Source organism: Lethenteron reissneri, chromosome 36 (genome assembly GCF_015708825.2).
Source record: "Lethenteron reissneri isolate LAM-NWPU_2019-01 chromosome 36, ASM1570882v1, whole genome shotgun sequence".
Lineage (NCBI taxonomy): Eukaryota > Metazoa > Chordata > Hyperoartia > Petromyzontiformes > Petromyzontidae > Lethenteron > Lethenteron reissneri.
Window position 1 is genome coordinate 13,773,184 of NC_083814.1, and position 21,146 is coordinate 13,794,329.

A 21,146-nucleotide genomic window follows, 5' to 3' on the forward strand; every position below is an offset into this window, starting at 1 on the left:
TTTCATGTGAGCCAGCATCATTACAGTAATGATCAGCCACGGCAGAAGTATTGGTCCTGCCTTGTTTCATATCTGCCTTATGTTCACGAACACGGTCCGAGACATGTCGCTTAGTTTCCACAATGTAACTGCTGCCGCAGATACAGCTGAGTTTGTAGATGCCGGGATATTGCATGTCAGGAATCTTGTCCTTCACAGATGGGATCAGATCACAAATTTTATGCACTGTGTTAAATCGGACCTGGATCTTGTGTTTGTTTAAGATTTTGGAAATCTTTTTGGTTATCCCTGCTATGTAAGGCAAGGTGGTGGTTTTGATTGGATCTTCTACCCCTTCCCTCTCCCCATTGTCTAACATACTTGGACTGCGCCCCTCGCCTTCAGCTCCACCTCTATCTTGCGCTTAACTCCTACTTCTCGCGCTTTACTCCGACATTAGCACTGGCTGCCCCACCCATGCTGTTTACGCCGCACAGCTTTCCTTGCTGCTGCCTCGCAACTCTCGTCCCCTGCCCACTCACAACATTGGAAGCCCTTATAAGCAGTTGCATTTGGAGGCTTGCCCCCTCTTATCTTTCTGCCTGATGAAGACCGCTTGTGTTGCGATCAAAACGTCGTGGGTTTTTTGCTTTTATTTTTAGAAAGTTTTTATTTTTATTGTATTTTTATTTTCTATTTACGTGACTTTACCGAAAGAACCAATAATATAGATAACATTCTGCTTGATACTCCTCCAAGCTACTTCAGGACAGCATCCTGGAAGTCAGAATTATGATATGAAGGACTGTTAAAAAGTGTATCATTATGTTAAATAAGGGTGGTTTTTAACCCTAACACAGACATACGTGTTTATTTTGCAGTAGACTGCACAGATTTCATAGACTTAGGCTGACTGAGAAATCTATCTGGATTTTATCTGTGGAAAAATTAGAAACCCTATCACTCACATACTCACACACTCACCAATTCACTCATTCATTCATTCACTTACATAAAGGTTAAAAAAAATCACCCACCCATTCACTCATTCAGCAACTCATCCACTCACTTACCCATATGAGTTGCCACTTATCTGGGTTTGACCCAGACAGTCCAGGAATTGGCATCTGTGTTCAGGTGGCAGGAATTAATTCGTACCGATATCTGGTATCAGTATTGTGTTGAATCTTATTACAGCAGATTGTACAGGTTTGACAGACCTATGCTGACTGAGGAATCTGATCTATAGTTGGGAGAGGTGGGGCCCCTAAAGGAGGCTCACTGGATAATGAAGAGCAGGAACTCGGCGATGTCTTCGATGTAGAACTCTGGCAAAGCTGAGAATGCCTCTGGAATCTCGGGGTTCAGCGGCAGCAGGGGCCTGCGGTGGACACCACAGCAGCATCACTCAGCATCTCTTCACACTGAGAGTTGGTGTTAAACAAGCCAGCACAGCAAGCGAGCCTCCGATCGCAACACAAGCAATCGTCATCAGGTGAGAAATATCGCGGGAGAGCTGCTGAGAATATATGGTGGGAGCGCAAAAAATATATGGTGGGAGCGCAAGGAGTTATAAAGGTTTGGGATGGGTATAGCCCAAGGGTCAGTGGGAGGGGCTAGACATGAAATTTGCATGTAAATGTAAGATCGGGTAAATCTTGACAAACGAAGCTGTGGGGGTGGCCATTGTATTGTGAGAGATTAGCATGTCAATGTAAGAAATTTGCTTGTAAATGTAAGAGATTAGCGTGTCAATGTAAGAAATTTGCTTGTAAATGTAAGCTCAGAGAGAGCTCGGAAAGAGCTATCGCCACATGGTACCACTTTGCAGGAAAATCAAAAGTGGTTGTCTTATGGATAAACTCTCCCCCATAATTGGAATGTGGAATATCCTTCACTGGCGTTTTAAGGCTGTACATGGGAAATGAGCACCGCCTCAAATCTTAATTGAGCAGGAAATCCCTGAGTTTATTTTTAATAGACAATGAAGGAAAACGGTAATTCTAATTCAGTATGCACAACAGAGAAGCAACGGATTTAGATACGAGCAGCAATCTATGAACAACAATAAGGGGACCGTGCCAGGCCACAGGTGCAGTATAGGAGAAGGAGCGACCTAGCGACCTGTGGTGCGGAAAAGAACCGACGCGCTCGGTGACACAAGCCCAGCCACAACAGCGCTCACTTAGGGTTGACGGGGTCGACGATGCGGAAGAGCAGACAGACCATGGAGCCATAGAAGTGCAGGCAACGCCGCAGCAGATTCTCGTCCAACAGGACCACGTCCGCACATGCCTTCGCACGAACCAGCCTCTGCGAGCACACATGATGACCGCTGGGCATGAACATGCGTGTGCGAGCGTGGGTGAATCTGCCAGTCATCTTGGTCGGTTAACTCATAACACCTGTATCTGTGCCGTAACCTCCTGTCAGTGAGACTTACAAATACCAAATTAACTCAATTATGATAATTATGAAAATTTAAATGTCTACGCAAGGTTGTTGTTGTTGATGCATCCCTTGTAAAAGTTAAATGTCGAAGCTCTGTCCAGATGCGACAGAATGAATAAAAATACAGTCAAACCTTGGATTGTGAGCATAATTCGTTCCGGAAACGTGTTTGTAATCCAAAGCACTCGTATATCAAAGCAAATTTCCCCATAAGAAATAATGGAAACTCAGATGATTCGTTCCACAACCCAAAAATATTCATATAAAAATTATTAATACAAAATACCTTTATAAATTTTTATTATTTAAATTAAAAAAAAAGTAATCAAATTACATTTAATCGTGGCTGGTGTGAGGGAGACGAGAGAGAGGAGAGGAGGAAGAGGGTTATTGTGTAGGACGACTTTCACTGTCACTAACGGAATCACTGCTATCTGTTGGCTCACTGGAATCTTTTTCTTTTTGTGCGACTTTAACAAGGAACCTATCCAATGACACTTGCTTTTGCCTCCTTTGGAGGATTTCTCCGACTAAGACCTAGCATGGGAGACGATTACCCACAATCCCGCAGCCAGAGAGAGAGAAGAACCATCGGCTCAGTTGTGAGCACGTGACGATCGGCAGACAAAGCGTATACTTACTACTCGTATTGCAAGACCTCGCTCGTTTATCAAGTAAAAATTTCTTTAAAAATTTTGCTCGTCTTGCAAAACATTCGCAGGCCAAGTTACTCGCAATCCAAGGTTTTACTGGACAACAATTTATTCCATCAGCCTGTCAGCCTTCTTCGCCAATGCATTCCAGCAGCATATGTTTAAGCAGCAAACTATCAGCTGGTTTCGACTTTGAGTCCCGTCACAAAAAGTGTGGCCCTGCTAAATGCTGCCGGTTAACATAACATCACAGGCAGCAGCGGTGGGTGGTGCCGGTGGGGACTGTACCCTGAGCCGCGCCTTGAAGCGTTTGAGCAGCTCGCGGTGGCGCCCAGTGCTTGGTGTCTCCTCCTCTTTGCTTTTGAGTTCCTCTAGGCTCCTACATCACAACACGCCAGCAACGCCACCGCCATGTCACAACCCGACCCCCCAAACCACACAAACCTACACAGCAGTCAGACTCTCTGGCTTTCCATTAAAGGCTCTAAAACAGTGTAGATGAGATGAAACTGTGAATCGGGTAGACTGAATCCTCGGCAGTGGTGGAGGAATTAACAAGCGACGTTCACTGGAATAGCAAGCATGGTACTAGTGACGGAAGAGTGATAAGGAGGCGACCGGCCACATGTGCGCAAGCGACTGGAGTGAATTGTTAAGTGCTGGATCATCAATCACCCTGACTGCACAATGGGACAAATTGAACCGACGAGTCAATGCATGTGCCCATTCCTAGTTGACTCAGCACGTCCTGACTTTAGTTGTCACACCGATCGCTCGATCCCCTCTCCGGGCCTTATCGCCGCCCCCCGCCACCCGTAAGCGTGCGGCGCCGCACCGGTTGAGATCGCGGATCTCGCGCAGGCGCCGTGTGTAGCGTCGGCACGCAGGGAGAATGGAGAGGTGGTGGCAGTGCAGCGTGAGGAAGAAGCACTCCGTGGGGAACTTGACGTCGGCCTGGCAACACGGCTCCGAGCCTGCACGCGGCACGCAGTGGCACGGGGAGCGCGGAGCCCGCACCATCGTCACGCTCCAGGTTATTTTATTTACCAGATGAGTATTCGAGAGCAGGACGGTCTCATTTGTAACAACGACTGACCTAGGTCCCCAAAACGACAAAACCAATAAAATAAAACAGTAATAATGAAAATTGGTTTTTACCCTTCTATCTGGCAACAAAACTGACACCTTTTTACAAGGAGTCATGTTTGCATAGGCAGGTTCCCATAGAATAATAATGAAGTGAAGAGAAATCTGTTACGAGAACCTAACAGAAATCAGAAGGTAACAACCTTGTTACATAAGAAATCGTAGTAGTGCATGAACACATAAATATTAAATGTATCTCTTGTAACAAAAGTTCATAGTAAAGTTAAATGACAGAAAAAACGAAATGCATTATGGGTGATTATTTCACCAGTGTAAACAGATAAGAGACATGAGCACCACCTCAATGCTCACTCTTTGAGATTTCATTCGCTCAATTTTTTTTTCAGTGACTGGATTTTATTTGCACATGCTGTGCAGCAGCTGCAGCCAGCAGTATAAATACACTGCTGGCTGCAGTTGACAGATCTCTCTGCTGGCCGGCCGGGGCGCTCCGCCACTCACGCAGTCGCTCCAGCCAGACAGCAAGTTCCTCGCGCGTCGCCTTCAGCCGCGTCTCGTCAGGGCCCAGTGTCAGCCGGCAGCGCGGGTGGAATGGGTAGAGCGGGTCTATAGTCTCCAGCTTGATCCGCGCCGCCAGGTGCTGCAGCACCCACAGGAAGTTGAGCATGAAGCCATCGGACGACACCAGGCGGTCATCCGTCTGCGAGGATGCGGGAGGGCGAGGGAGATGACCTGTGAGACCTCGCGTGTCGCACCCTCAATCTATCCACTGCTACACAAAGGCCTCATCAAGCTGCATTCATCTGTTTGGCGCTGCAACAATCCAACTAGCACCTGCACGCGAAATGATTTCATCACTCCATCCCAGCGGTGGACGTACTTTCGCTGTACGTATGTTGAAATTATTTCGCACCGTACATACCCAACTGTGCTAATCGCTGCCATTACATTAGGTTTGACCAGTGGCCATCATCCCATCTATGCTAAGTTTTATTTTAAAATATCTAGGTGGCTTCGTGCTCAAACAACAATGGGTGACCCTGATCTCCGGTGGTAGAAATTCCACATTCCTACCCAGCTGAGTCATCCCTAAGACTCAGCTGGAAGGGGCCGAGTTTACTCCAGACCAGGATTTGAGTGAACACCTTTTCATTGGCAAGCCGTGATTTCAAGCGGACCTCACAAGATAGTTCATGTCAACCGGCGCCTCTGCACCTGCAGCTGTGACTTCTTGCCGTTGCGGTTGACAACGGCAGCCATGTACGCGAGCGTGGCTTCCCGCGTGCCTCCATTGAGCAGCATGCTGTGCAGCACCTTGAACTGCTCCATCTGCGCACAGCCACAGAGCGGCAGCAGCACGGCATAGGCAACGTCAGGGCACGGGGGGCACACTTTGTTGGTGCTCTTTGTTGGCAATCTAAGCTTAATTATAATATTTTTATTTACACAGCACTTGCTGAAATGGCCCAGCAACTTAATAGCAAGGTTAAGTTGCTTATTGGATGTAAAGCAGTTGGAGACGTCTCCTGCGAAAACAAACCATTATTATTATTTAATCGCCTCGCATCTCATTTCAAACATTCAAAGGGCACCACCATTGGCAGCTGTCCCTGTGCGGCACAATGTTGACTCTGCATTAGTCTGGCAACTGAGGGTAATGATGCTATGTGTAATCCCAATATACAGTGTCCTTTTTCAAATGTGGTATGCATATATAAGTGCGTGTGTGCTGGTGGTGAGGTGCACGCCGCACCCGCGCCGTCTCCAGGTGATGCTGCAGGGCCTGGCTGACAACGCGCGTATTGTCCAGTGTGAGTGTTGGCCCCGAGAAATACTTCTCTGCCACCTTGGGCTGTGCAACAACACAGAACACAGCGCGTACAGCGAAGCACGTGCAGCGAAGCACGTGCAGCATCTCGCATATAATGTATAGTTCACGGCACGGCACACCACCTCTATGTACACTGCACTATACCCTTCACTACCACTCCTGTACACTAGTACAATGCAGTGCACCACCTCGATGCACATTGCACTGCACTCTCCAATTCTTCTCGTGCGCTGCATTACACCCGACACATTACACGCCACCCTGCACCACATCCCTGCACCACACCCTAGCCTGTACCTCCGGGTGCCAATGCCCCGCGACTCACGTCGTCCTCGGAGAAGGCGGAGAGTGAGAAGACAGAGCCGATGAAGGAGAGACGCTGCAGCTCGCGGCCGCCCCCACCAGTGAGCGAGTCGGGCAGCCACAGCTCGTGCAGTGCAACCTACGCACCACAATGCATGGTTCATGCCCGCCGCAGTATTAACCAGGGTGGTATGCCGGATTTGAACTGGGAACCTCTACAATAATTGATGCTACCAATGGGTCATGTGGCCGCCTGAACAGGCTGAGTACAGTCGTTACAGTTGGGTGCGGGAGGGAGAGAGGGACCCACCAAGGAGCAGATGGGGCGAGTGTTTCCCACTTTCACCTCGCACAGCTCCGCCAGTGCCTGCAGCCCACAGCAGCCAGAAGCAATCAACACACAGCCCCGTCCGCCAGCGCAGCCAGCGCTCACCAATTATTATTTTAACGCCAATGAGCTCACCAACCGGTAAGTTGAAGAACAATTCTCCCACCTAAATTTAGCAATTAGACACGATGTTTCCCTTGAAACTGCATCATCTTCAGGACAAGATCCCACTTGATGCAGCTAATTCGGCTGTGACGGTCCCACCTGATGACGGAGACTTGTGTTGCCTCCGAAACGTCGTGATTTTTGTTTTATTTTATTTTATTTTCATTAATTTTGATGTTTTACCTACGTGACTTTACCGAAAAAACCTAAGAATATAAAGATCCAGAAAATCAAACTAACCACGTCACCTGATCCGGCTTCTTAAATAGGTGTTATGATCTCAGAGGAACAACCACTCAGAAATATTGACTATTACCAATTTCTTATTTGAATTTTATTTTTATTTACTTTGGCCAATGATTAACATTATGCACATTATTCATAACTACTAATGAATATACGAGCCTGCAGCAGGCGAGCAGCATAATCTTAGGGTTCACGAAAGATGTTGTGCCACAGCATTACACCAAGGTATCCAAATAACCACGCGTGGAGGATCCCTCAGCTTACACAACCCAGAGCACCCTCCAAGAGGGAGCAATGTCCTTGAGTAGTGGTTGCCAAGAGCGCCGTCAGGCGAACAACAACACGGCGCCTCTCGTGGCCACACCTCCGCTTAGCACGGTTGGCGAGGTACGGTGCGAAAGAAGCTCAACATACATACACATATATAGCCGGGTGGCTGCAGGGACCTCACCATGAGCGGGAACTTGAAATTGTCATTCTCCAGCGAGCACTCGCAGCAGGCCTGGGCAAGGCCTTGCACCACTGGCATGAACACCTGCCAATAACAACAACAGCAGCAACTTTCTTTTAAAACAATAGAATTACTCTTTGGTTCTTTCGGTAAAGTCACGTTGAAAGAAAATAAATCAAATAATAGAGTACAACGTTTCGATTGCTACACATGCAACCGTCATCAGGTAGAACTAAATTTGAGAGAGACAAAACACAGACACGGAGACACACAGACAGACACACAAGCAGAGAGAGACAACACAGACAACACAGAGACACACAACATAGACACACAAATCAAGTTTGAACAATATAATTATGATTACTGTTTTATACTTTATATAGCCTCATTCGTGCATACATCTCAAAACAGCAACATAACCTCCCGTATTTCCATTTTTTATTTTGGGAAAATTGGTTCCGCTTTACGTTGCTTCACTTAAGTCAAATTTTCCAGGAACGCAACCCCAACGTTAAGCAAGGAGTGACTGTAAATGTTTAAGGTAAATGGAGACATTATAATTATTGAGGAGAACTTGTGGTATGGAGGCTAAGCGTCATCACCTGGAAAGCCCGACATAGATTTTGTAGTCTCCTCAACCTGCAGCCACAAACCTCCATGAGGTGTTCTCCTCAATGCCTACATCCCCACCCACAACTCACCTCCCCACCCACAACTCACATCCCCACCCACAACTCACCTGACTGAACGCATCCTGGTCCAGGCAGGAGGCCCTCACCATCTCCTGAATGAAGCCGACCGGCAAATTCCGGCACAGCAGGTATGGCACCAGCAGCGACGGATGTAGTGCAGATCTGCCCCAGTCACATTTTGCCACAGGAGAACGTTTGTGTGGATGAGGAAGAGATTAATATTATTATAGTTAAGCCTGATCACCCATGAAAACCTCAGTGAGTCTTAAGACTCCTTTTCAGGAGGGTCCTGACCATTTTTTGCAGGGGAAATTATTGCAATAGTTCTACAATTGATGAGCACGGGCTCAAAGGGCCAAACTGCCAAGCAGCCACCAACAAACACCACAAATCAAAGTTGTAGATTAAATGCATTTTGTGAATTGAGCAAGATTGTTATAAGAGCTTGGAAAAAGAGACGATGATGGGAGGGAATTCCAACGTGAAGCAGTACGAGGGAAGAATCAGAAAGAGAAGCATTGTGACCTGCAGTGTGGTAGTTGAACATGAGAATGAATGAGACAAAACAATTTAACGAAAAAAGTAGCAATAAAAAAGTGACAAGGAGGTGACTGACCACCGGTGAGTAATTGGATTGAATTGGTGAGTGCTGGATCATTTATCACCCTGACAGACTTACGTTAAATGATATCGAGTGCAGTTAGTTGGGAACTGGGTGCTCCACCCCAGGTATATGACAGCAGTGTTCCAACTTCGGCTGAGTGCATGTGTGCAGTGTGCGTGCGCGTGTGTGTGCGCGCGTCTCTGCATTACCGCGGTTGGGTCAGCGCCCCCTGCAGCACGAGCGTTGCGTGAGCCACACACTGCGTGCGGATCTGCCCCAGCACGCGGCCGACCTCGGGAAGGCTGCACATCTGCACACCGATGGACAGCAGCACAAAGAAAATCTCATCAACGAGCTGGCGGAGCGGTCAATTGAGAGACCCATAACTTCATGAGGGGGGATTTGACCACAGAGTGGAATGTGCCCATGGAAGCGCACACATGCGTTAAGCTCACACAAGTACGCCCTTGTGCTCACGTTACAATACATGCGTTCATCACACTGGGACGCAGCTTAATGTAAAGAAAAAGTAAAACAAACTCATGAAAGTAATTATTTTCCAATCTTGCACAAAAGCTGCACAGAGAGCTGTGTGGTCATTTTTTTAGATTGTTTTTTGTAAAGATTTTGTAGATTTTGTGAAAACTTCGAAAGTTTTCTTGGCCTGATGGCTATGATTGTTGGGGAGCGAGTGACTGGAGTGAAATGGTAGCGAGTGTTGAATCTTCAATCACCGGGTTTATGTTCAATTTGTTATGATTGAACGGCTTTCACACTGCCACAGGCTGGTGCTGCGTCTGGGCGCGTGTCGCAATGCGCTACCTTGGGCGCTGCCCTCTCCTCCATGGCGACGCGGTCGAAGCACTCGACGAGGTAGTTGAGCGCGTGCGTCTCTGCGCAGCTCTCCATCGAGAAGACGTCTCTGCGGTGCTCCGCTGGCAAGCACAGCGCCGTCGCGTCACTGCCGATTGCGGCGCTGCTGTTGCTGCTGCGGCAAAAACCCCCCAGCCAGGGAAAACCTACGTTACAGAATGTCACCGTGCTTCCCCCGAGTATCCCTTCGCGCCCCCAATATAATAATATCGATGTTTTTTTTTTACACAGCGTCACTCGTGCAAGTTGTTACCCTGGGGAAGAAATATTTGGGGGAACCAAAATTCGTGTACGCTGGCACAAGCAAAACGACAACGCACCCAATCACACTGAGCACAAACGACACATGTCCATCTCACTGGGAGTGACACCGAGCGCCGGTGGCAAGTGTCACCCCGAGAAACAATCCACAATTGTCAGACTCATCGGGAGCCACAGCAAGCACACCTCGAGCTTCACACTGAGCACAACTGGCACGTGGCAATCTCACCACGAGTCACACCGAGAACAACCGACAGGTCAGTTTCACCGGGAGTCACACCGGGCACAGCTAACAAGCATCACACCAAACAAGGCTAATGCACAAACATGACACCAGCACCACTATGGGGCCCAGTGGCAACCCAGGAAGGTTGTGTCTTGCAGGGGGCAGGCTGTGATGCCAGTCGCACTCTTTAGGCTGAGCTGACCAAGGAGAGGCTCAAGGCAGACGTGGACTCTGATTGCTGCTTTTGCTACTCATTGCAAGCGACACCCTCCCTAACACCTGTGACCTTACATTGACCTACGAAGGTAAGTCAGCAGCAATGACGAGCACGCACAATAACATGCAGACCGGAAACATCGTCTAAAGTTAGCAACGCACGGCTACTTAGCAGCGCTCTCCACCTCCATCAGTATTCACGTGTTATTATTTGAGAAGGCTCTTGCCAAATTTTCACACTCGTGGGAAAATTTGCTATGAGTGGCTGAGAGGGGAACCAAACCCAGACTCTTGTTGTTGTGAGGCACCAGTGTTACCACTGTGATATCCTGCCGCCCACATGTGCAACCTAAACTAACAAACAACCCTTGTAGATAAAGACCTAGGTCATGTGTCCTGGACTGTTCCTCATGCATTGGAAATGTTATTCATTTATTTTAAATATCATTATTTATGTCCTGCTCGAATGAGCATTGAATTTGTGCTCATCTCCCATTTAAAGCCTTGAGGCAGTGGTGGAAATTCCTCAATACTATGGCAGGGGTAAGCCTATCCACAGCACATCCACTGATACACCTCGACAGTGAGCACAATGCAGCATAACACGATGTAAATAAAGAACTTAATAGTTTTTTTTCATAAAATAAACGTATTTTTATTTAGTTAAACTTTTGATAAATTAAACAAAATCTAGTACCCCTACTTCCAAGTCATGCTAGTCGGCCCGCAACACACAACACCAGCTGTGTAGCTAGCAGAGAGAAGAGCTGCTCGGTATACATCCCAGCCAGCATGTAGCTAGTAGAGAAGAGCTGTGTGGTTTTTGAGTTGCGTTGTTGTACAAGCTGATCGTGAAGGCCGCGCCCCCACTCATCCCCCTGGCTACCTGGTGCCGAGCACACCCTCCTCATCCTCATCATCGTTATCATCGAAGTCGTCATCATCACCGCCGTGGCCCGAGCGGTGGCGGCGCGATCCGTGAGCCGCCACGAGAGACAGGAGGAGGGCGACCGGGTCGTCAAGGCGTGGCGACGCTGCCAACGCTGCGCGCTGCGGGGTTCTGCTCGGCGAGCAGCGGTGATGGCGGCGGAGAGGAAAGAATGAAATCAGAAGGAAATAAAATGACAGTACAAAAAGTGAAAGCAGACAGAACATTTAAATGTGGAAAGAACTTAAAAGGAAATAAACAATGAATAAACGTTGGATGATAAACAATCGGATAAAAATTATAAGTAAAGAGTGGTTTGTTTGACGGTCATGTAAACACAATGCAGCTGCCCAAATTCTGTGTTTTTCTACGTGTGCTTACGAGTGTTTTCGTGCCATTAGGTCTGTGTAAGTCTCTGTGTGTGACTGTCCATGTGTGAAAGTCTCTGTCTATTTATGAGTTGTCAGTGTGTGTCTAAGTTAAAGTGTTTTTTTTTGTCACTTTTGTCAGTGTGTGGGTTTTCAGGTTCGCACACATCTAAGACTGTGTCTGCATGTCTATGTACTGTATGTATACTGAACTTGTTTCGCACCGTACGTCGCCAACCATGCCATAGTGTCTACATGTCCCTTTGGAGTTTATATTGCTCTCCTAGATCTGAGCGTATCTATCCGTGAGCCTGCATCCGTGAGCCTGCATCCGTGAGCCTGCATCCGAGTGTCTGCATCCACATCTGTGTCTGTGTCTGTGGGTGGGTGCATGCTAGAAAGACGAGATAAGGTGAGGTGGTGGAGGGGAAGGAGGGACCACTCTGCTCGTTCGTACCCAATGAACATGGGACTGTGCACAGCAGGAGTATTGAGCACGAACTGCCCTGGGGTCGGAGAAGCAGCGCCGGCGGTGGCAGGAAAGGGGGACGGCGGGGATGGTCTGGGAGAGGGGCGGGATGGGAGGGCTGATGCTCCGAGACCCCGGAACCAGGGGCTGGGGCTGGCACTGTACAGACTTGTGCCCTGACTGCCACCCAGACTGGTGGAAACCGGGAGACATCGCAGAGCCGTTGGGAGAATGGGGAAGAAAGAAAACAAAGAGGAAAATACAAGGAAATAAAGACGACACAGAATAATTGCAAAAGCAAGGAACTCAAAAAGCAAAAGCGACACGCTTGGACTAATAGGAACAAGAGGTAAAACTAAAACAATAATGATGAATACAACCGAAGGGATGGAATTTTTTTACCGTACTAACATAGATTTGAGTACGTCTCCAAAATAATATAAAAGAGTGTGTCACATTGCTATAAGTTGCTCGGGTGGGTAATTGAATTATTTTACAGTTATGGATTGTTTATTTAACTGAAAACCCATAGCACAACTCTTTATCTCGTAGCTACAAACTCAGGCTGTGCATTCCCAGTGGTACCATACAAATTTGATTAAAAAAATATTTAAAACCTCAGTCATGCATTTTAATACAGTGCCCAGGCGATGCCACAAAATTGCCTGTTATTTAGCCAATTCACACTGCAAATGGATTTACAGCAGAGACCTGAATCCTAGAGATGCAAGTGAGTGGCAACAGTCACGATCGCCCAGGTCCTACCTCGAGCTGGCACCCTCTCCACCGCATGCGCCGGGGCTTCTGGGAAAGCTGCACAGCGCCACGGGGTCGCTGCCGGAGACATCTCGCCGCCCGGGGGGCACGGGCACCGGCTGCGATGCTGCGAGGGGTCCGGTGGCAAGACCGGCGAACGGATTTTCCTCCACGGAGTCCACCGAGCCAGGGAGATCCGCAGGAGCCTGCGCATCCGAGCGTGTCAGGTTCACGAGCACCTCCACGAGGATCTGTCCCACCAGGTCCTTCCAGTCGGAAAACACGCTCCGTGGGGCGGCAAGGAACTCGGCCGCGAGCGCTGGGAGGTAGATCAGGTCCCGGCCGGGCTGCTTCCACGACACCCGCAGGATCTTGCACACCAGCTGTAGCAGCTGGTCCTTGGTCATCTCCGTGTCGTCCGAGGCCTGCATCAAGCCCTGTGTATACAATAACTTTGTATTACTATAATGCTTGTTTACCTAGGAAAGGCTCACTGAGTCTCAAGGAAGAGCGCAGAGCACAAGCAGCTGATGTAGCACACGTGACAAACAGCTCACATAGTACAGCAGACTTTCTCAGGTTGGTCCTGCTAGTGTTCACAGTCAGAGGCAATGTTACTGCTGTATATAATCCCAATTGAGTAATAGTCTTGAGGACACCCATCCAGAACAGGGGAAGACCCATTTTTATGAATTGGTGTGATCCACCAACCTTAGCATCCAAAGTACTGCATTAACTGTTGGGCAAGTGCCATTAGAGGGTGCCTTTTAAGGCCAGCACAGCGCAGGTGATAGTGATGTGGGCAACACCACGCCAGCTGCCGACATCTCGATGACAGGGCACAGTGGTAACAGGTTTTTCCATTTGTTGCAGAGGTGAATCCTGGAATCACACCCAAGAACTCAGCAGTGGCAGCTCAGCCCTCTGACTTGTATTCGCCCATATAGGTGATATGATCGAGGCCACGTCATTTTATCACTGACCTTTACGTTCAGGCCTCGCTTATCCTTGCGGTCGCTCTCCTCCACTTCCATGTTCTCTATCCCCGAGTCCACATCCACCTGAGATCCACTGCACAACCCATCACTCATCACCCTCTCAGTTCAACATTTCAACCTTCTACTCGGTTTAACACGTAGGCTTTCACGACCAATATCATCCATAATAGAGGTTTTTTGGGGTTAGATCGCGTAAATATATAAATGTGTCGTTAAAACCCACCACCACCTGATACAGCCCACGAGTAAGGGTTGTCATGTAAATAGAACATGCCAATTCGTCTCGAGTACAGCACACCGGTGTGTTGGAGAGCCAAGCCACAACATTTACAAAATGAGTATGACGTTTCGCCAGTTATTACAACTAGCTTCATCAGGTGACAGCCAAATTTGTGGAGAAGTTTCGTTCATTATATAGAGGCGTAGATGTGTTGACACACCCTTCTGCGCTCTTGCACAATGTGGGGGGAATTACCGATGCAACGTACATTATGCATGTGCATTATGCGAGCCCTTGGAACTTTATGGGCTACCAAAAAAAAAATTCACAAACCTGATGTCCCATTAAAACCCATAGTTAGTACAATAGGCTATGCCACGTACAATTTAGCGCAATACGTAATTAAACAAATACAGCCCTACATCGGTAGGACCTCTTCGTTCATCAAAAACTCTGAACATCTCGTAAATTTGTTTGAAGATATTAAGCTTAATCTTAATGATATTATCATAAGTTTTGATGTGACCTCGCTGTTCACCAGGGTTCTAGTCAACGAGTCAATTAAATTACTCGACACTCTGGTAACGAACAACGGTTTAGCCAAAGATATCCCAAAACTAGCTGAACACTGTCTAAAGAACACTTACTTCTTGTGGTAAGGTGACTTCTATAAACAAAAGGAAGGAGCAGCAATGGGCTCTCCTTTGTCTCCTGTGATAGCAAATTTGTAGACGGAGGATTTTTAAACAAAAGCAATAGCTTCAAGCACACTAAGACCCTCTGCTTGGTTTACATATGTGGATGACACATTGGTGGTCTGGCCACACGGCAAAGATACACTGAATGCATTTCTAAATCATCTCAACTCGTAAAACCCATTCATCCAGTTCACCATGGAAGTGTAAGCTGATACAACTCTACTATTTCTGGATATTCTGCTCGGACAGGGTAGAAATGGTAAAATAACACAGTATTTACCGAAAGAAAACGTATACTGATGCCTATCTGAATGCAGTCACACCATCACCCCGCGCATAAATCTGCTCTTATCAAGACGCTCATTCATCGAGCTAAGAAATTGTCAGATGGTGGGTGACAGTCTGAGAAGTGAAATTCAACATGTTAAAGAAGCGCTGCAAATGAACGGTTACAATGATGCACAAATCAACAGGGCATTGAATACCAAAACCAAATAAAAAAACAAGAGCATTGAAAAAGGGGGAAAACCCTATTATTATATTTTGGTACTGGCAAAGGAAGTCTAATGATGACTGCCCAAGTAATTAAAATGATCAAAATATCGTACATTGCGGGAGTAACCGATCAATAGCCAGATGTTTGGAAAAACAAAATATCCAAGTCATATTTGGCACGGTACATAAAATACAGAATTTTATATCTGGTACAAAAGATGTATTACCGAAGCTATCGACATAAAGTGTGTACAGGATTAACTGCACGTATGATAACTGTTGTTGGGCAAACAGGACGAATGATCAGCAAAAGATTAAAATAACATCACAGAAATATTAAATTATCCCAAATACAACTGTCATCAGTAGCAGAACACACGTGCCAACAAAGACACTCAATTGATTTTGATGTTGAAGTTTTGTGCAAAACCAGCTACTACTGGCCAAGACTAATTATAGAATCTATCGAAATTGAAATAAATCAAAATAACTTTCACCGTTCGGATAGCTACAGTCTTACTGCTGCATGGAAGCGAATCATCAAATATTACATTATTTAAATGCATGCCTACAACGGGCAGCGTACTTCAATAGGGATTACCGTTGGTAGGGCTATTTTAATAAACACGATAGACAGGAAGGACAAATTCAAAGGGCTCGCATAATGCACATGCATAATGTACATTGCCTCAGTAATCCCTCCCCCTCCCCACGTGGCGCAAGAGCGCAAAAGGGTGGTCACCACATCTACGCCTCTATATAAGGAACAAAACAATAAGATTTCTCCACAAATCTGGCTGTCGCCTGATGAAGCTAGTTGTAATTACTGGCGAAACGTCGTACTCGGTTTGTAAATGTTGTGGCTTGGCTCTCCAACACACCGGTGTGCTGTACTAGTGACGAATTGGTATATTCTGTTCACATGACAACCCTTACTAGTTGGCTGTGTCAGGTGGTGGTGGGTTTTAACGGCACATTTATATATTTATTTACGCGATCTAACACCAAAAAAACCTCTTCTACTAAGTATTAGCATCTGTATCCGAGTGTCTGCATGTAGATTTTACATGTTTGTATACATGTCTGACATTTACTGGATACCTTGAACACAATTTAGCATCATGATTTGATTCAAGAACTCTATAGTGAATGCAGACTTCTGTAATTAATGATTAGAGCATTCCATAATCAACAAATTAATAATCAGAACTTTCTATCATGTGATGATTACAGCCGCCCGTATTGAATAACTGAATGGAGCTCTTTGAAGTGAATGGTGAGAGGGGAGCGAGCATGTTGGAGGGGAGCGAGCGGGGTGGATGTGCACCTCTTGTCGGGTGCAGAGCGGTCGATCTCCATGCTCTGTGAGCGCGATAGGCCTTGCGACTGCGACTCGGCGCCGGCCGACGGGGAGCTGCTCAAAGAGCTGCTCTGGCTCATCTCTGTGGAGCAACACGAAGCAAGTCACACGACTCGCTTGCACGCTCGCCCAAAATACTGCAGTGAAGGGCAGAAGGGTTGCCCAGTGGTAATACTGGTGCGTCACAGCAAGTATGTCTGGGTTCGACTCCAGACTGGTGCCTTTGTGTGGAATATGTTCACTCCCTATTTGGCAAAGGTTCCCTCCTGTTTCTCTAGTTTCTCCCATAGCAAAAAAAACACACAAGAGGCTTTCAGAAGAGAGTTCGTGTAATTTTGCTATTCCTACGTTGCAATAGCACAGAATCCACTGGATTACTATATGGTCCATAGTTTGGGTTGCATGGCAAGTCACAATGTGCGTTGTCTTTAATTTTCCATTTCGTAAAGAAATGTTCTGATGCAATGGATGGTTACACCAGTATCTTCGAGGAATGTAAAAGTCAAAAGGTGTGATAAATTGTGAATTAGGTGTTTATTATCGAATTCCGCATTGTTTCACTCTGTTCGACAGCGTTCTTCTGGATCTGGGTGAGATTTGAGGATTGTGACAGCATGAATCCAGACGGGGGATCGGACGTCAGTAAGGTACATTGTTGAGGTCTTGGTTGATGGGTAGGTTGTCGTTGGCAAAAAAAAGACATGTAAACGCCTTTGCAGTTCGCATGTCTTTGTGGATATTTGGTGGCAATGTTTGCCAGAACAGGGGGCCAGGGGATGCATGCCAGTTTGAGTATTTTGTTTATGATTTGCATTGCTTTATTTAATTGTGCACCTAGCAGTTTTGTACATGAGAAATTAAAACACAACTCACTAGCCCGCATGGTGTCAAGTTGGCCTGCCGTGGGAGTGTGGACATGTTAGCCCAGCCCGTCTCATGCTCAGAGCCAGCATAATTTCCACTAATTATGGAAGCAGAGCATGAATTCGGGTTCTGCCTAACAGGGAGGGGGTTGGGGTGACCCCCACTCCACATTCCCCAAGCAATGTTGTAACGGTGCTCTAACGCCAGTGTTGACACACACCACTGCCGAAGTTACATATCAAAGCTAATGCTGTGCATGACCATCAGAGAAGGGGACTGCGGTACCGCAATGTGCCATTATTAACAAAATTTACCTTCATGTCTGTAAACTGGTTTCCAGGGACAGAGTTAAAGGAGTGACTTTTTTTTACGTAACTAGGCGGCATTCCATATCCCGATGGCAGGGGAATATCTCAGCATAGGACAACTGTTGCTTTCCCACAAAGTGGTCCTTATTTGATCAACCCTGGAGGGATGGGTAAAATTTACATTAATAGTCATTACTTGTTTACCCAAGAAAGCCATGCTCGAGTAAAAAAATTCTGCCCTAACAGGGTTCTGCTTCATTGTATGTATGAAGGTATGTTGAACTTCTTTCGCAATGTACAAAGCCAACAATACTAATCGGAGGTGCGGGGGAAGGACATCAAACTATACAAAAGTAAGTTCTAAATCAATGAGTTTTCAATCTATAAAAAAAAAATCGAAAACATTGGTATGTTTGGCCAACATTGGGATATTTAGCCAATACCAATGACATTGGGTGTGTTTAGCTATGAAAGAAAACCAGAGATCCCAGAGGAAACCCATGCAGAACAGGGGGTACACACACACAAACGCGACACAGAATGGCAGCTGAGTCAGGTATCGAACCCAGACGCTTTTCCTGTGAGGCACAAGTATTACCACTGTGCCACCCTGCCATCCAACATAAGTATGTGCCACATGTTGTGAAGAGAGCCTGAACTTCAGACTTGCGAGCTGGGCGCTGTAACCAGGGTGCCAGGCGCAACCTCACAAACGCACCCACGGGCACGCTCGGCGAGGTCGACGGACCCTGGGCTATGGATGGCCCCTGGGCCGTGGCCGGGGGTGATGAGGCTACGGGAGTTGCGGGCCCCGCGATAGGCGGTGCCGTCTCTCGCTGCGGTGACGTGAGCGGCGTGGCCGGCTGCGCCAAACGAGCGAGGCGGCGCCTGCGGATCTGGTGAACGCCACGGGGAGAGAGCACAAGCAGCGGATGTAGCATAATCAGCACAAATATGCAGAAGACAGCTCACATAGTACAGCACACTTAAAACAATAGCAATTTAATCTCAAAACGCTGTAGTTTTCACAGGCGGGGGAGTCATAGATAAGCAAATACCCAATCACAACCAGTGCCAAAAATCGCTGAAATTCTGCGGTCCTATATTGAGATATTTTACCAATGCATTAATGAGTATTTATCCACATCGGATAAACCAGATTTCCCAGAGAAGATCCACCAACCCTCGCCTCTAGTGCTGGATGGCAGACATGCATAGCCACCAGTGAATGGCTATACAACACACAGCTGACAGCTCGCACAGCACATGCAGCGCACATAGCAAAAACAGCACACACAGCATGCACAACACACATGACAAAGCCATAACAGGTGTCATCACAAGACCGCCACTTTCATTTGTGCAATGCGATACTTAATGGGCAAATGCAGAGAAATTGTGTCATTTTCGTTTCATGACAAATTAAAATGATTTACGCTGCTCAACGATGATGAAACTTATGGTATTCAGAGGAAGTTAATTATTACAATGGCTATGATGGGTGGTTTTTTTATTTAAAGGACTGTATTATTCATTGTTGTGAGGTTGTCAATTACATGACAAAGTTTGCTTTTGAAATACAGGTCAGTCATGCACAATGCTCTTTCTGTCAAACTAAAGTCCGCTAATTCTGCAAGCGTTGTACAGCAAGTATGGCACAGCAGTTACCATCCTATAACATCTTTGTTGTGGTGGTGGTATTGTCTGTCTCATGGTTTTGCAATGTGAACACTGCATGAACTTAAACAAGCAAAGCATTGTTAATAAGGTGTGCGTTTTACCAAAAAGACCAATACATCGCCTTGCCATATTTGTATCTCAACATAAAAAAATCAAAGTATTTATTTTACACATCTCATCAGCCACACGGACTTCCGGCAGTAAATTTTTCCAGTAGCATTGGTTTAACATAGCAAACTCCGGGCCAGTTTCAATGTCTCATAAGCAGTCAGGCTTGCCTTGAGGCCATTTGTAAAAGGTGCATTATAAGTGCAAATTATTATAGTTAATACTGGTGAACTACATAATTAGAAGCAAGGACTCACTCTGTTTGATACGGGTCCTAGTTCAATAAATGTAACTATATAATACATAATAAAATGGTTAGACTTTCGCCATATAAAATTACCTCACTCACACACATTTCAACACTGAGCAAACAGCAACGTCTAACGTATAAGTGCTCATCCCATAAGAAAAGTTAACCCCATTGTCAAATGGAGTACATTATTGGATTGCCAACAGTTGTTTCTGCACCTATTTTAGGTTGCGTATGGGCCCGTGGTTTTTGCTAAATGAAAGGAAACGTTGGATTGTACGTTATTAAATAGGTTTTTGTTCCCATACTCAGGTATGTTATGTGCCCTCAAAGTGAAATCACGATGCTGTTGACGCCGAGGTCATCCCACAGCACGTGGTCCCCAACAGCAGAGTTATTATGACTGTGGTTATTTGCACCGAGGTGAAACTATTAATAAAGCGGTGGATGAGCGGTAAACAACACGGGGCCGACGGGTAGAGGCGAGGTCACGCCACACTCGTGTCAATCGACCGCAAAGTGCTGTGTTATGTATTCATGTTTCATGGCATGAGGTCCCAAATCTAACACATCTGGCAAATTACTAGCATTGATTTAAAGAAGCTTTACTAATCTACGAAACAATAAATGCCGAAATCAGTTCACAGTTTGCTTGTGTTGAATTATACTGCTGAAATTATACTTTTCCAGAATCCATTTCAAAATATACATTTTAATTTGTATTTATTGGGGGACAGATGTATGAAGGAGTTCTTATTATATCACAAAGTGCTGGATTATTCACCTCAGATGTTAAGCCACAAGACCAATACACTCACCGAGAGTGAGCTTATGGCCCGAGCAAGACGACTGTTGTGGTGCTGCTAACGGTGCCAATGAGGGCCCCGATCTCAGTTTCGCCAAACCCACGGGGCCCGCGACACGGGCCCTCCTCCTCCTGGTTGGAGGAGGAGGAGGGCCCGTGTCCTGTAGGAGGAGGAGGAGGGCCCGTGTCGCGGGCCCTCCTCCTCCTCGGGCCCGTGTCGCGGGCCCTCCTCCTCCTCGGGCCCGTGTCGCGGGCCCTCCTCCTCCTCGGGCCCGTGTCGCGGGCCCTCCTCCTCCTCGGGCCCGTGTCGCGGGCCCTCCTCCTCCTCGGGCCCGTGTCGCGGGCCCTCCTCCTCCTCGGGCCCGTGTCGCGGGCCCTCCTCCTCCTCGGGCCCGTGTCGCGGGCCCTCCTCCTCCTCGGGCCCGTGTCGCGGGCCCTCCTCCTCCTCGG

General features: G+C 47.0%; 1 protein-coding gene across 4 annotated transcripts in view; it reads right to left on the reverse strand.

The window, feature by feature from the left end:
- Positions 1–21,146, reverse strand: part of UBE4B (ubiquitination factor E4B) — a 35,056-nt gene that overhangs the window by 11,945 nt on the left and 1,965 nt on the right. Inside the window, exons 2-20 of one of the 4 annotated variants that reach the window (XM_061566277.1) lie at positions 18,572–18,749; positions 16,649–16,763; positions 13,894–13,981; positions 12,920–13,347; positions 12,143–12,346; positions 11,276–11,449; positions 9,636–9,798; positions 9,023–9,123; positions 8,257–8,371; positions 7,515–7,598; positions 6,635–6,691; positions 6,347–6,463; positions 5,944–6,042; positions 5,406–5,519; positions 4,692–4,890; positions 3,919–4,057; positions 3,372–3,462; positions 2,165–2,292; positions 1,262–1,360 (exon numbers count right to left, since the gene is read on the reverse strand). In XM_061566277.1, the coding sequence (XP_061422261.1) occupies positions 1,262–1,360; positions 2,165–2,292; positions 3,372–3,462; positions 3,919–4,057; positions 4,692–4,890; positions 5,406–5,519; positions 5,944–6,042; positions 6,347–6,463; positions 6,635–6,691; positions 7,515–7,598; positions 8,257–8,371; positions 9,023–9,123; positions 9,636–9,798; positions 11,276–11,449; positions 12,143–12,346; positions 12,920–13,347; positions 13,894–13,981; positions 16,649–16,763; positions 18,572–18,749 (2,693 nt within the window). Of the gene's footprint in view, positions 1–1,261; positions 1,361–2,164; positions 2,293–3,371; positions 3,463–3,918; positions 4,058–4,691; positions 4,891–5,405; positions 5,520–5,943; positions 6,043–6,346; positions 6,464–6,634; positions 6,692–7,514; positions 7,599–8,256; positions 8,372–9,022; positions 9,124–9,635; positions 9,802–11,275; positions 11,450–12,142; positions 12,347–12,919; positions 13,348–13,893; positions 13,982–16,648; positions 16,764–18,571; positions 18,750–21,146 lie in introns of all 4 variants that reach the window. The other 3 variants (XM_061566276.1, XM_061566280.1, XM_061566279.1) reach the window with 3 other exon arrangements.